The 12,878-nt window shown below is 47.4% G+C and overlaps 1 protein-coding gene across 1 annotated transcript in view; it reads right to left on the bottom strand.

Moving 5' to 3' along the window:
- Positions 1-12,878, bottom strand: part of LOC147124487 (solute carrier organic anion transporter family member 4C1-like) — a 173,458-nt gene that overhangs the window by 39,860 nt on the left and 120,720 nt on the right. The window contains exon 7 of the mRNA XM_085987777.1: positions 3,003-3,147. Coding sequence (XP_085843903.1) covers positions 3,003-3,147 — 145 coding nt within the window. The remainder of the gene's footprint in view (positions 1-3,002; positions 3,148-12,878) is intronic.

Below are 12,878 nucleotides of genomic sequence, written 5' to 3'. Positions count from 1 at the left end.
AGCGCCCCGCTAAATATCGCGGTGGTTGTGGCCAGTGGCGCAAAAGCCTCTGAGTGGCCTCTTTGGGCGCAAACTGGTGGCGCAGACCACTGAATTTCTAGGCCATAGTCTCAGGATAAGGGGTCGGCCATTTAAGACTGAGATGAGGAGGAACTTCTTCACTCAGAGGGTAGTGAATCTTTGGAATTCTCTGCCCCAAAGGGCTGTGGATACTCAGTCATTGAGTATATTCAAGGTTGAGATAGATTTTTGGACTCTAGGGAAATCAAGGGATATAGGGATAGGGCAGGAAAGTGGCGTCGAGGTCGTAGATCAGCCATGATCTTATTGAATGGCGGAGCAGGCTTGAGGGGTCATATGGCCTACACATGCTCCTAATTCTTATATTTTTGACACAGAGATGGCGAGTGGAGTATTTTGAGCAGAGGGCTGGATGGTGCTGGATGGTGCTGGAAGTCCATGGATGCTTACAGGGATCCCTGCAGGGAGTGTAATTTATCCTGCATTCTCTGCTGTCATTTCATTTTGTTCTGATGGAAAAGAACTGATAGATATTTTGATGGGACAGCACTTTTCAGTTAGAATCACAGTACTCCAAGTGTGGTCTAACCAAGGTTCCATACAAGTTTAACATGACTACTCTCCTTTTCAATTCTTTCCCTCTAGAAATGAACCCCAGTGCTGTATTTGCTTTTTTTTAATGGCCTTATTAACTTGCGTCGCAACTTTTAATCTTCTATCTATATATATATAATAAAGCGGTTTGTCTCTCTGTTTGTCTGTCTATTTGTCTGTCTGTCTGTCTGTCCGCTATACACTCAAAAGTTATACAGCGTACCTACACGCATGTTATATCAAAAGAAAGCTTATCATTAGGGGAGTCTAATAGGCGTATTTACTTTTTGGTCAGACAAAAATTGTTCCGACAGTATACAAAAAAGGTTCAAAAAATGGCAAAATTCCGCTCATTAGCATTGAGTGACGTGATGGTTGACCAATCGGTGCATCACGGGGGGGGGGGGTTCATTGTGTGTGTGGGCGGGCCTAATCCTTCTGAGCTGAGGTGAGTGGCTGCCATCTTGATTTCTAACTATTGATTTATTTTTCCCACTTTCTGTGTGTTTATTTTTCCCACTTTCTGTGTGTGTGGAGGGGAAATTGTTTTTTAAAAAAGTAAATTAATTTCTAAATATTTTTTCTAAGCTGATTAATTTTCCTACCTTTCACCCTTTTTTTTCCTCTTGACTCGCTGCCTCCGCCGGGCGCCGCAACCTTGGAGGGTTACCCCACCTGCAGGCCTCGAAGCCTCGGCCTCTCCTCGCCAGCCATGCCCGAGCTAGGCACCGCCCATCCCGCTGGGCCCGCCCCGCGATCGACGCCATCTTGGTAAAGGCTGGCGGTGCGGGACTGAGCCGAGCGTAGCCATCACTGCCATCTTAGTAAAGGCTGGCGGGGCGGGAGTCAGCGCGTCAACGTCGGCGGCGGCCCGGAGCGCGACCTGAGCTAAGGTGAGTCCGGCCGGGCCTCACACGCTAGGCCGCGCACCGGCCGGCCCTGAGGCGCTGATCCGCACACGGGGGCTTCGGCTCACCACGTCCAGGCTCTGAGGAAAGGCAGAGAGAGAGGGGGAGGGAGGGACAGAGAGGAAATCAGGGAGAGACAGGGGGAGGGAGTGGGGGGGGGGAGGGAGAGGAGGGGGGAGGGAGAGGAGGAGAGGGAGAGAGAGGAGAGGGGGAGGGAGGGAGAGGAGAGGGGGAGGGAGAGGAGAGGGGGAGGGAGGGGGAGGAGAGGGGGAGGGAGGGAGAGGGGGAGGGAGGGAGAGGAGAGGGGAAGGAGGGAGAGGGGAGGGTGAGGAGAGGGGGAGGGAGGAGAGGGGGAGGGAGAGGAGAGTGGGAGGGAGGGAGAGAGAGTAAAGCAGGGAGAGACAGGGGGAGGGAGAGAGAGGGTGAGGGAGGGAAAGAGTGAGGGGGTGGGACAGGGAGGGAGAGCTCGCCTTCTTCCTTCCTTCCTTCCTTCGCAGGGGTCGATCGGGCCAGGCCTGAGGCGCTACTTCCCCCCCCTCTCTCTCCAGGCTAATCCCAAACTAAATCCAGCAGTCTCTCTCTCTCTCTTCCCCCCCGTCTCTCTCTTCTCCCCCCAGTCTCTCTCTCTCTCTCTCTCTCTTCCAACAACAACATGCCCTCAAAAAACCCTCGGCACCGCCGGGCACTCCAGCTAGTGATTTATGTAACTGTACCCCGAGATTCCTCTGCTTCTCTACCCCATTTAGACACTTATTTTTCAAGGACAACGTGGCCTCCTTATTCGTCCTACCAAAATGTACCAACTCACGCCGATCTATATTGAAGTTCATTTGCCAATTACGCGCCAATTCTGCAGGTTTATTAATGTCTTCCTGTATTTTGTCACAGTCCTCATCTGTATTAACTTTAACCCCAATTTGTGGTGCCTGCAAATTTTAGAACTGTGCTTCCGATTCCAGAGTCCAAATCATTTATGTAAATGGTGAACAACAGTGGTCCCAGCACCAATCCTTGTGAAACACCACTTCTCACCTTTTGTCAGTCTGAGTAACTACCTTTTCAACTACTCTCTATTGTCTGTTTTGTAGACAGCTTGCTATTTATTCTGCTGCTTGTCCCCTAACTCCACATGTTCTGATCTTAGTCATGAGTCTACTATGCTTATCAAAGGCCTTTTGAAAAATCCAAATATAACTTCATGAAAATCACGGGGCGGTTAAGGGTGAAATGCCGTTTTCACGAAGCTAACAGCGCAAATTGACCAGAAACTTGTGGCGATTCGCAATTAAAGGGGTATCTCTTCCTCACTACAAGTTGCTGGTCCATTTGCACATTAATAACAGTGTGCGTCATTCATACGCTGTTATTTTTTCAGCAAATTCTGGCCCAATATCTCTTTAAATCAATCATACCAAGCCAGTTTTTAAAAAATGAATTATTGAAATATTATCTGTTAAGGAAGTTCATTTAACTACTTACCTCCCAGGATTGCTGCCAGGCTAGCAGTTTGGCCAAACTGATTTTCAATGTATTTAGGCATAAATGTCACAAAGCCGGTGATGAGAAGTCCTTCAGTGCAACTTGCTATTATTAAGAATATGAAAACAGTATTCTTCAGCAACATCTATAAGAAAAGATATGTTTGACAATTAGTGAGCATAGGCCTCTGATGGCTCAGTAGGTTAGTATAATTCCCAGTGTGGAACTGAACTATAGAGATCAGAAAGATCCCAGGTTCAACCCCTGGCCTTTGAGTTAGCTAATCTCAGCTACAAGAGATGCTACAATTGGCTTCAGCACCCTTGGCTGGAGAGGGGTGAAAATCAGCCCGAGCTCCCAATCCTGACTGATAACCAGATTGTGACACCCTGCTGGACAAGATGCTGTATGGACTTCAGGCAAGGACAGAATTGGGCTCAGCTTCGATTCTCCCATGATGAAATAGCCCACCAACACTTACTATCTGGGCTCACACATGAACAATGTCCACTTGGATATTCCCTGGTAGCACCCCAAGAGGGAGGGGAGCACTTCCAGTAGCGCTACTAGTGAATTTTGGGTGTGGGGGTGCTAACTTTTTCTGGGCGCTAAAAGTAGTGCCCGGCGAAGTTAGTGCCCCAAAGGGGGCGCGACCAAATTTTTGCCCCAATGTGTTCTTTGTCCTGGGTAGTTGCGATCATGGTATTAATGACAGAACCCTTGAACAGTTAAGTTTTGTTATCCTTAATATTGTTAGTATTTGGGAGTGGACGTTGCTGGGGGGGGAGGGATTCTGTCACGACTCACGTCACTATTTCCTGTTGTGACTCTACATATCAGATGTGGTTGATGAAATCCACTGAAACAATATGTTACAGTTTGATTAAATCATTGAAAAATTACCTAAACCCATGTTAGAATGCATGCATTCCCACTTTTTAAAAAATTAATTGGGAGTTGTGGATAGCCAAAGATTTTAGCTGGTGTCACATGTGATCTCTTCCTACATTGTGCAATACACTGTTACTATGGATTTCCATCTTATTTCCCCATTGAGCTGCTGAAAATACTATCTTTGTGCCTCTGCGTAAGAGAACAAGAAAATCCAGAACTCCAGCTCTGATAAATGGTCTCCATCCAAAAGGTTAACCTGTTTTTGTCTTTTCAATGGACTTGCTGTCTACTTCTGACATTTTGGCCTAGAAATTTGAGGGTTTAGCGCTGGCCATTAAGGCCCGTTTTAAAGAAAAAATGGCGACCGACTCACTTCCGCCCGCTTCTGGCGGGTCCTGCGATGGCCGCCATTTTGGGCCGGTCGTTAGCGCTGCCGTTGCCTGTGCTCACTCCAGATATTTAGATGAGGCAGATTGTAACGTCAATGAGTGTGCAATGCTGATTTGATGCACGATCTGCCATTTTGGATATCACCGCACCAGTTAACGCCCTCTCCAAATCATGAACTGACCAAGCATTCAGCAGCAGGAAGGAGCCCCCAGCAGCGCTATTTAAAGGGATCATCATCAACAAGCCACCACTTCAATAAATTCAAAAAAATCAAGTCCAAACGCTTAAATACAAACTTATCTGATTGATGTGTATGTCCCCTTAAGTGGTGCTGTCATCACCACTGTCAGCCTGCTTGCACACCAGGTTAACCTGGTGTGCTTAGGACCCAGCAGGGTTGAAGTTCGTGTTATAGAATCATAGAATGGTTACAGCATGGAAGAAGGCAATTCGGGCCGTCGAGTCCGTGCCAGCTCTCTGCAAGAGCACTTCAGCTAGTCCCACTCCCTCGCTCTTTCTCCGTAACCCTGCAATTTTTTTCCTTCAGGTACTTATCCAACTTCCTTTTGAAAGCTCAGATTGAGTCTGCCTCCGCCATCCTTTCAGGCATTGCATTCCAGATCCTAACCACTCGCTGAGTAAAAAGGTTTTTCCTCACGTCGCCTTTGGTTCTTTTGCTAATCACCTTAAATCTGTGAACCACTGGCTCTCGACCCTTCTGCCAATGGGAACAGTTTCTCTTTATCTACTTTGTCCAGGCACCTCATGATTTTGAATACCTTTATCAAATCTCCTCTCAAACTTCTCTGCTCTAAGGAGAACAACCCCAGCTTCTCCAGTCTATCCGCGTAACTGAAGTCCCTCATCCCTGGAATCATTCTCTTAAATCTTTTCTGTACCCTCTCTAAGGCCTTCACATCCTTCCTAAAGTGCAGTGCCCAGAATTGGACACAATACTCCAGTTGAGGCCGAACCAGTGTTTTATACAGGTTCATCATAATTTCCACACTTTTGTACTCTATGACTGCGGTTTTGCCGGCGCTCAGAGGGTGGGTTTGGAGGCGGGTCAGAGGTTAAAGTCATTTTGATTGACGGCAAGTTCCGAACCCGCCGTCATCCCGCCTCCACGCAACTTTGCAAAGTGTCGGGTCTGGGAGGCCCGATCAGACCCGACACCAAGCGGCGGGAGAGGCACTTAAGGCAGTTAACAGCTTGTTAACTGCCTACATAATCTCATTTTACCAGACTCTTCCCTTTTTACGACATTTTCAGCGTGTTCCACGCTGTTCGCCAAACACGCCAGCTGATTGTGCCGGGTTGAGCAACTACCTGAATTGTTGACAGCTGCTCCTGCAGCATAAAAGCGGACCTGTAACATGGCTGACTTTCAGATGGCAGAACTTTGTGTTTAAGGTGTTGGAACACTTTTTGCAGGTCTATTGAGCTTGTAAGTGTTTAAGCTGAGATCCATATGCACTGTGACCGCCTTGGAAAACCCTCTCCCCGCATTGACTGAACGCTTATAACATCTATTCCTCAACTGAGATATACACCAGCGGAATGGGAACAATTTATACCCTCTCATCCTGGTCCTTAGAATCGGAGGAAGAGCAGCTGCGGCAGCAGCAGAACCAGGCACAACAGCAGCACCAACAACAGGAGCGCCAACCTCCTCCTCACCCACTTGATGCTGCACAGGGCAGAGGGCATCAGCGCAGGGCTGCACCTCGCCGCAGGAGACACCCCCAACACAGGGTTTACAGGCCGAGGATGAGCTTCAACATGACTGAGCAGCAGTGCCAAAGGAGGCTGAAACTTTCACAAAAGGTAGTCGCTGACATCTACACAATGCAGTACCAACACCTGGAGCCTAGAGAAGAGGGTGGACACCCCTTACCAGTGGCTGTCAAAGTCACCACCGCACTCAATTTTTTTGCTTCAGGGTCCTTCCAGGGATCATCAGCAGACATCAGCAGCATCTCCCAGTCGGCCGCACACACTTGCATCACGCAGGTTACTGATGCCCTCTTTTCAAAGGCGCACAATTACATCCACTTCTCCACGGATGAAGCAAGTGCAACCGCGCGTGTGGTTGGCTTTGCAAATATGGTAGGCTTGCCAAGGGTGCAGGGCGTCGTAAACTGCACACATGTGGCTATTAGGGCACCCCATCACAACCCAGCTGTATTTATCAACTGCAAGGGCGTCTACTCCCTTAACGTCCAGTTGGTGTGTAACCACAGGAAGAACATTATGCATGTTTGCGCCAAGTTCCCTGGCAGTTGCCATGACTCGTTCATCCTGCAGCAGTCTACTGTGCCTCAGCTCTTCAATCCGCCAACGCAACTTTCCGGATGGCTACTTGGAGACAAGGGCTATCCCCTGAAGACCATCAGTTTGCTCAAAATGCGATTCAGATGCCTTGACAGATCAGGTGGAGCCCTACAGTACTCACCAGCCAGGGTCTCCAGAATCATCGTTGTCTGCTGTGCACTGCACAACATTGCACAGCAGCGTGGCTTACCACTGCCTGAGGAACAAGTGGCTCAGCACACAGCCTCCTCCTCCAAGGAGGAGGGGGAGGATAAGGAGGAGGAGGAGGAGGAGGAAAACCTTGCAGAGGCGGATGTGCCAGTTCCACCAGCACACGAGCACATTGCTGGCCGTGAGGCAAGGGGTGCACTAATCCATGCCAGATTCGCTTAAGTTTACGAAGCAAACACATGTGGCTGCCACCTTCTTAACACACCATACACCATCTGTACAATAAACTGTGGATTCCTATCACTCTCAACACCATCATTACAGATGAAAGGCGCCCCGACACCTCACTGTGACACTTCCATTTCTGGGCACACATAGGCCGACTCTTTGAATGTTTGCCATCGCATTTCTTTATTACAATTGAAATGACGATGATAATTTTCAATTTGTATTACATCAAAACACCCAAGTGACTACCCTTGTGACTATTTGTATGTTAACTTTCTCTTACTTGTGCTTCTACGTGGTGCTTCCCCTGTGGCTTCAGCAGATGTTGAGGCACCTTGCTCACTTTCATGCTGCTCCTGCTTCAACACCTTTGGCGGGCGTCCTCGGGTTTGGGAGCCTGGGAGGGCTCCTCCTGCGGCTGTGCAGGAGCTGAGACGGCCATCTCAGTTGGGTGAGGAATTTGGGGCTCTGACCGAGGGCTCTGCAGTGGCATGGCAGTGTGAGCGTTTAGAGAGGAGCCCACACTTCCCTGTTGTCGACCACCGACATCCCTCTCACGGGTCGCCCGCACTTCACTGCTAGCAAGTAGCTGGAGAGCACCTTGCTGCACATCAGTGGGGCCATGAGGACCGTCTCTGTAATGACAGTCCTCATAACAGGGATGTCCATGTACCTCTGGTGTCTCTCCTCAATAGATGCCCACCTATCCTCCAAAGCAGACCATCTATTTAGAAGAGTCACCATGCTCTGTTGAGTCTGGCAACTTATGTCCTCCAAGGAGGTTGCCACCCTCTCCATGGCGGCACGTTCATGCGTCATTGCCTCCACCATGGCATTGATTATGTTTAAGATGGACTCCTCCATTCTCTACACACTCGCAGTTACTGTGGATGCAAAACCTGTCAGCGACTCCTGCATTTGTTGCTGAAGTTCCAGCACTGCTCTCTTTCTGGATGGCCCCAGAGGCACAGGGTCCAATTGCAGCTGAGCAGAGCTAGGAGCGCCCTGCGGCCTCCGACGAGGACTCTCCACTGCTGTTGCCTGTCTCCACCATCTGCTGATGCACACTTGTGAGCTGTGATACACCAAGTGACAACACTAATCTATCTCGCGCTTGACCCACCAAGGTGTGCTTCTCTGCGCTGGTGCTGGGTATGCTCAATTCTGCTGACACTGTGCCCCCAGAGGTTGCAGCTTCCTCTGAGGAGTCTTCCAGTTCTTCCTCCTGGACAGTGGGAGGGGGGCTCTCGATGGTCCTGTGGGGGAGTAAAGGCATGAGTTAGACATGTGTTATTAACATAGCAGACACATCCAATTGTGCAGATGATCAGAACTCAATCTGTATGAACATCAGATGCCATATCAGTCACTCATGCAATCTAAATGAGAGGGTTGCATATCTATTCTGTCACCAGCTTGCTCTACTGCGCCCGTCTCACCGTCCCCCACTTCCAGCTCCTCAGCACCTCCGATGATGTTGAGAGCAGCCTTCTCAGCGGTGGTCAAGTGGGCAATCGAAGGTGGCCCTCCTCCTGTCCTGCCCTTTCCCTCTTATTGTGGGCTCTCTTTTCCTGCAATGAGGGACACAAGTGGAGTTTGCGTGAGAATGTTGGAGTGAGTGTAGAGAATCCATAGCATAGATGCTTAGAGGGAGACAAAGATGGAGTGAGATGCCAATACCAAGGACCCTCCCTGTGCATTGTTAGTTGTTGTCATTGTGTAACAGTGAGAGCGAGTGTGAGGGGTGCATAGTAGAATGGTGAAGTGATTCTGTACATAGAGAGAGAGGGATAGGTAAGGGTACAAGGGATGTAAGGGTAAAGTGGATGTGCAGGAGTAGGTTGACAATGCAGAGTGCTGGTGATGAGAGGAGATGGGGAGCAGATTGAAGGTAAGTGTGATGTTATACTCATTTTTGCTGAGCGTAGCAGATCATTGAACCTTTTCCTGCACTGAACCCAGGTGTGTGCACACAAAGACCTGGCACTCACCTCCTCAGCAATTTGCAGCCAGGCTGCCTTGGTTTGCTGAGGAGGCTTCCTCCGTCCATTTGAGGGGAACAGTACCTCTTGGTGTCCTCTCACTCCCTCCACAAGAGCCTTTGGTCTTGAAGCAGCCATTTTGATATGTGCCACACCGAAAGCAGCAGAATAGGAATGAACAACAAGGCTGCATGGACCCCTTAATTGCAGCTGGATGAAAGATGTCAGCAGAGGCGAGCAGCAGACCCGAACCCACTAAATGGGTGGGTAGCGCGCACGATAGGCTTAATCAGCCCACTTAAGGCAAAATTGTTATTTCAGAGCGGATTAAACCGGCAGTGGGACCAGAACCCGCCGAACATCAAACCCGACTCCAACCTGCCTTCACCTGAAAATCGTGGCCTATACCTCTATTCATGAAACCCAGGATCCTGTAAACTTTTTTAACTGCTTTCTCAACCTGCCCTGCCACCTTCAACGATTTGTGCACATATACCCCTAGGCCTCTCTGTTCATGCACCCACTTTAGGATTATACCCTTTAGTTTATATTTCCTCTCTTCATTCTTTCTGCCAAAATGTATCACTTCACACTTTTCTGCGTTAAATTTAATCTGCCATGTGTCCGCCCATTTCACCAGCCTGTCTATGTCCTCTTGAAGTCTATCACTATCCTCCTCACTGTTCACTATACTTCCAAGTTTTGTGTCATCTGCAAATTTTGAAATTGTGCACTGTACACCCACATCCAAGTCATTAATATACATCAAGAAAAGCAGTGGTCCTAGAACTGACCCCTGGGGAACACCACTGTATACCTTCCTCCATTCAGAAAAACAACCGTTCACCACTACTCTCTGTTTCCTGTCACTTAGCCAATTTCGTATCCATGCTGCCACTGTCCCTTTTATTCCATGGGCTTCAACTTTGCTGGCAAGCCTATGCACTTTGTCGAATGCCTTTTGGAAATCCATGTACATCACGTCAACCACATTGCCCTCATCAACCCTCTCTGTTACCTCATCAAAAAAACTTGTTCAAATTGATTAAACACAATTTGCCTTTAACAAATCCGTGCTGGCTTTCCTTAATTAATCCACGATTGCCCAAGTGACTGTTCATTTTGTCCATGATTATTGTTTCTAAAAGCTTCCCCACTACCGAGGCTAAACTGACTGGTCAGTAGTTGCTGGGTTTATCTTTACACCCTTTTTTGAACAAGGGTGTAACATTTGCAATTCTCCAGTCCTCTGGCACTACCCTCGTTTCTAAGGAGAATTGGAAGATTATGGCCAGTACTTCCGCAATTTCTTCCTTCACTTCCCTCAGTGTTCTAGGAATTATCTACTTTAGGTACAGCCAGCCTTTCTAGTACCTCGTCTTTAGCAATTATTATCCCATCCAGTATCTCGTCTACCTCCTCCTTTAATATGTCTATGGCAGCATCCTCTTCCTTGGTGAAGACAGATGCAAAGTACTCATTTAGTACCCGAGCCATACCCTCTGCCTCCATGCGTAGGTCTCCTTTTTGGTCCCTAATTGGCCCCACCCCTCCTCTTACTTACTACCCGTTTGCTATTTATATGCCTACAGAAGACTTTTGGATTTCCTTTTATGTTCGCTGCCATTCTAGTCAAATACCCTCTCTTTGCCCCTTATTTTCTTTTTCACTTCACTTTCTATATTTAGTCTGATTCTCAGATGTATTCTCGACCTGACATCGGTCATCTGTCATCTTTTTCTTCTTCATCTTACTCTCTATCTCTTTCGTCATCCAGGGTGCTCCGACTTTAGTTGCCCTACCTGTCCCCCTAGTGGGAATGTACCTGAACTATTTCCTCTTTAAAGGCAGCCCATTGTTCCATTAGTTTTGACTGCTAACGTTTGATTCCAATTTACCCAGGCCAGATCCGTTCTCATCCCACTGAAATTGGCCTTCCCCCAGTTAAGTATTTTTACTCTAGATTGCTCCCTGTCCTTTTCCATAGCTAATCTAAACCTTATGACACTATGATCACTGTTCCCTAAATGTTCACCTACTGACACTTGCTCCACTTGACCTACCTCATGCATCACAACGCTACCACTTTGTTCGGAATGGCGCTGCCAGTTACTAGCAGCGCAGAGGTAGGGACAAAAATGGCAGCCGCCATGGGACCCACCACCAGCTGGTGAAAGTGCAGCGGCCGCCATTTTAGCGTTATTTAATGACGATACAGAGTGTTGCTAAGGCCATAAACGAATACTTTAAAAAATCTATCCTTGGCCCTCCTCTTCCTCAGTTACATGCTACCGTAAGTGACATCATCCACTACCATGAAGTCAGCTTCACTGATGACACCCATCTCTACCTCCCCACCCCATCTTGCTCCTTCATCCTAAATTGCTTCTGTGTTGTCACAATGCTTGTCCAACCTCCAGACTTGGATGATTCAGAATTTCCTCCATCTAAACTGTGGGACGATCAAATCCAATGTCTTCAGCCCTATCAGAAACTCCACTCCCCGGCTATTGATGTTTGCCTGGCCACTATCTCAGGCCGAATCAGACTACTTGCATCCTCGGTGTCCTGTTCCACCCAGAACGGAGCTTCAGTTGTTGTTGTATAGTGGCAAATGGGAGTTCTCAAAATAATTTAGGGTAGCTGATTACCATTGTTGACTATAAACATCCCAAATTTGGATAATTCAGAATAAATGTACCCCTTTTTAATTTGTTGTTTGAACTAAAAGCAAATTTTCCTGGAATGCTGAGAATTTCCTTGGGGGTTCATCCAATCAGCACCGTAAACTTGGTAGTAGATCGGTGGAAACCCTCTATACACCATATAAACAGCCAAAGTTACAGCAGCCAAATGGGAGAACCCCGAGAAATTTTCCAACATATATGTCTAGGTGTGCAGCAATGAAAACTCAGCTATTGTCTCCATTCCATCCTCTAGCAACTGTTCTGCTATTTTTAACTACTCTTACCCAGTTACTCATAATGCCAGTATAACTATTAGTAATACTTACCTCAGCAGTTAGTAATACTGGCATTAGTGTAGAAATTGCTATTGATGCATAATGAAACTTTAGCTGAGCATTACTTTGGGCTTTTGAAGGTTACAAAGAAAGCTACTTAACACCTGGTTCTACTGTTTTCAGTCGGTACACTAAAATGTGAACACATGCATAGCACACCAGCCAATGAAGAAGAGTAGCAATAACCTTTATAATAATCTGCCAATTGTAATTTGGAGGCATTTACACAGCTGAAGTAACAATGGGGACACTAGGGAAGATGTAAACTCACTAAAATTGCTGTGGAATAGAGCACAGAAGAGTGTGGAAAGCCAGGTTTATAGACCAGTTGCTGGAGACCCAACTGGAAGGAGTCAGGAAGTGGTAGGATACACTGTATGGGACTGTTGTCCACCCTCCCTCCCTCAGAAGTGCCTGATTCAACTGGCACTGGAGGAGGTGCCAGAAGGTGCGATTGCAGTGCTTGGGACTCGAGTAGCTGGAAAGATATCAGGAAAATGATGTCAATCCTCAAGGAGTCTGCTGAGGTAAGCCAACAATATGCCAAAACATGACAAGTTGCTGCTCCAACTACACATGAAATAAAGTCCTGTCTGCTAGCTGGAAGATGCTATTCCATGAGACGAGGCTACATGGATGCAGTAAGAACTGCCATAAGAACAGAGTGAGGAACACTTTTACAAAAGCAAAATACAAAGTGAGCAACACTTTGTTTTAATGAGGACATTTAGGATGTTTGATATAATAATTATAAAGTGTATATGACAACCTGTGTGCACAGCAATAATTCTTAAAGTAATCTGTATCAATTTGCAGCATTAAGTATGCCCTTGAAACTGTATGACATTGTCACTGCTTGATGTACTTTCAAAACCT

The sequence above is a fragment of the Somniosus microcephalus genome, chromosome 1 (assembly GCF_052327205.1).
Source record: "Somniosus microcephalus isolate GS21.2 chromosome 1, FLI_Smic_1.0, whole genome shotgun sequence".
In the NCBI taxonomy this organism is placed as follows: domain Eukaryota; kingdom Metazoa; phylum Chordata; class Chondrichthyes; order Squaliformes; family Somniosidae; genus Somniosus; species Somniosus microcephalus.
This window is presented reverse-complemented; position numbering and strand designations above follow the sequence as displayed.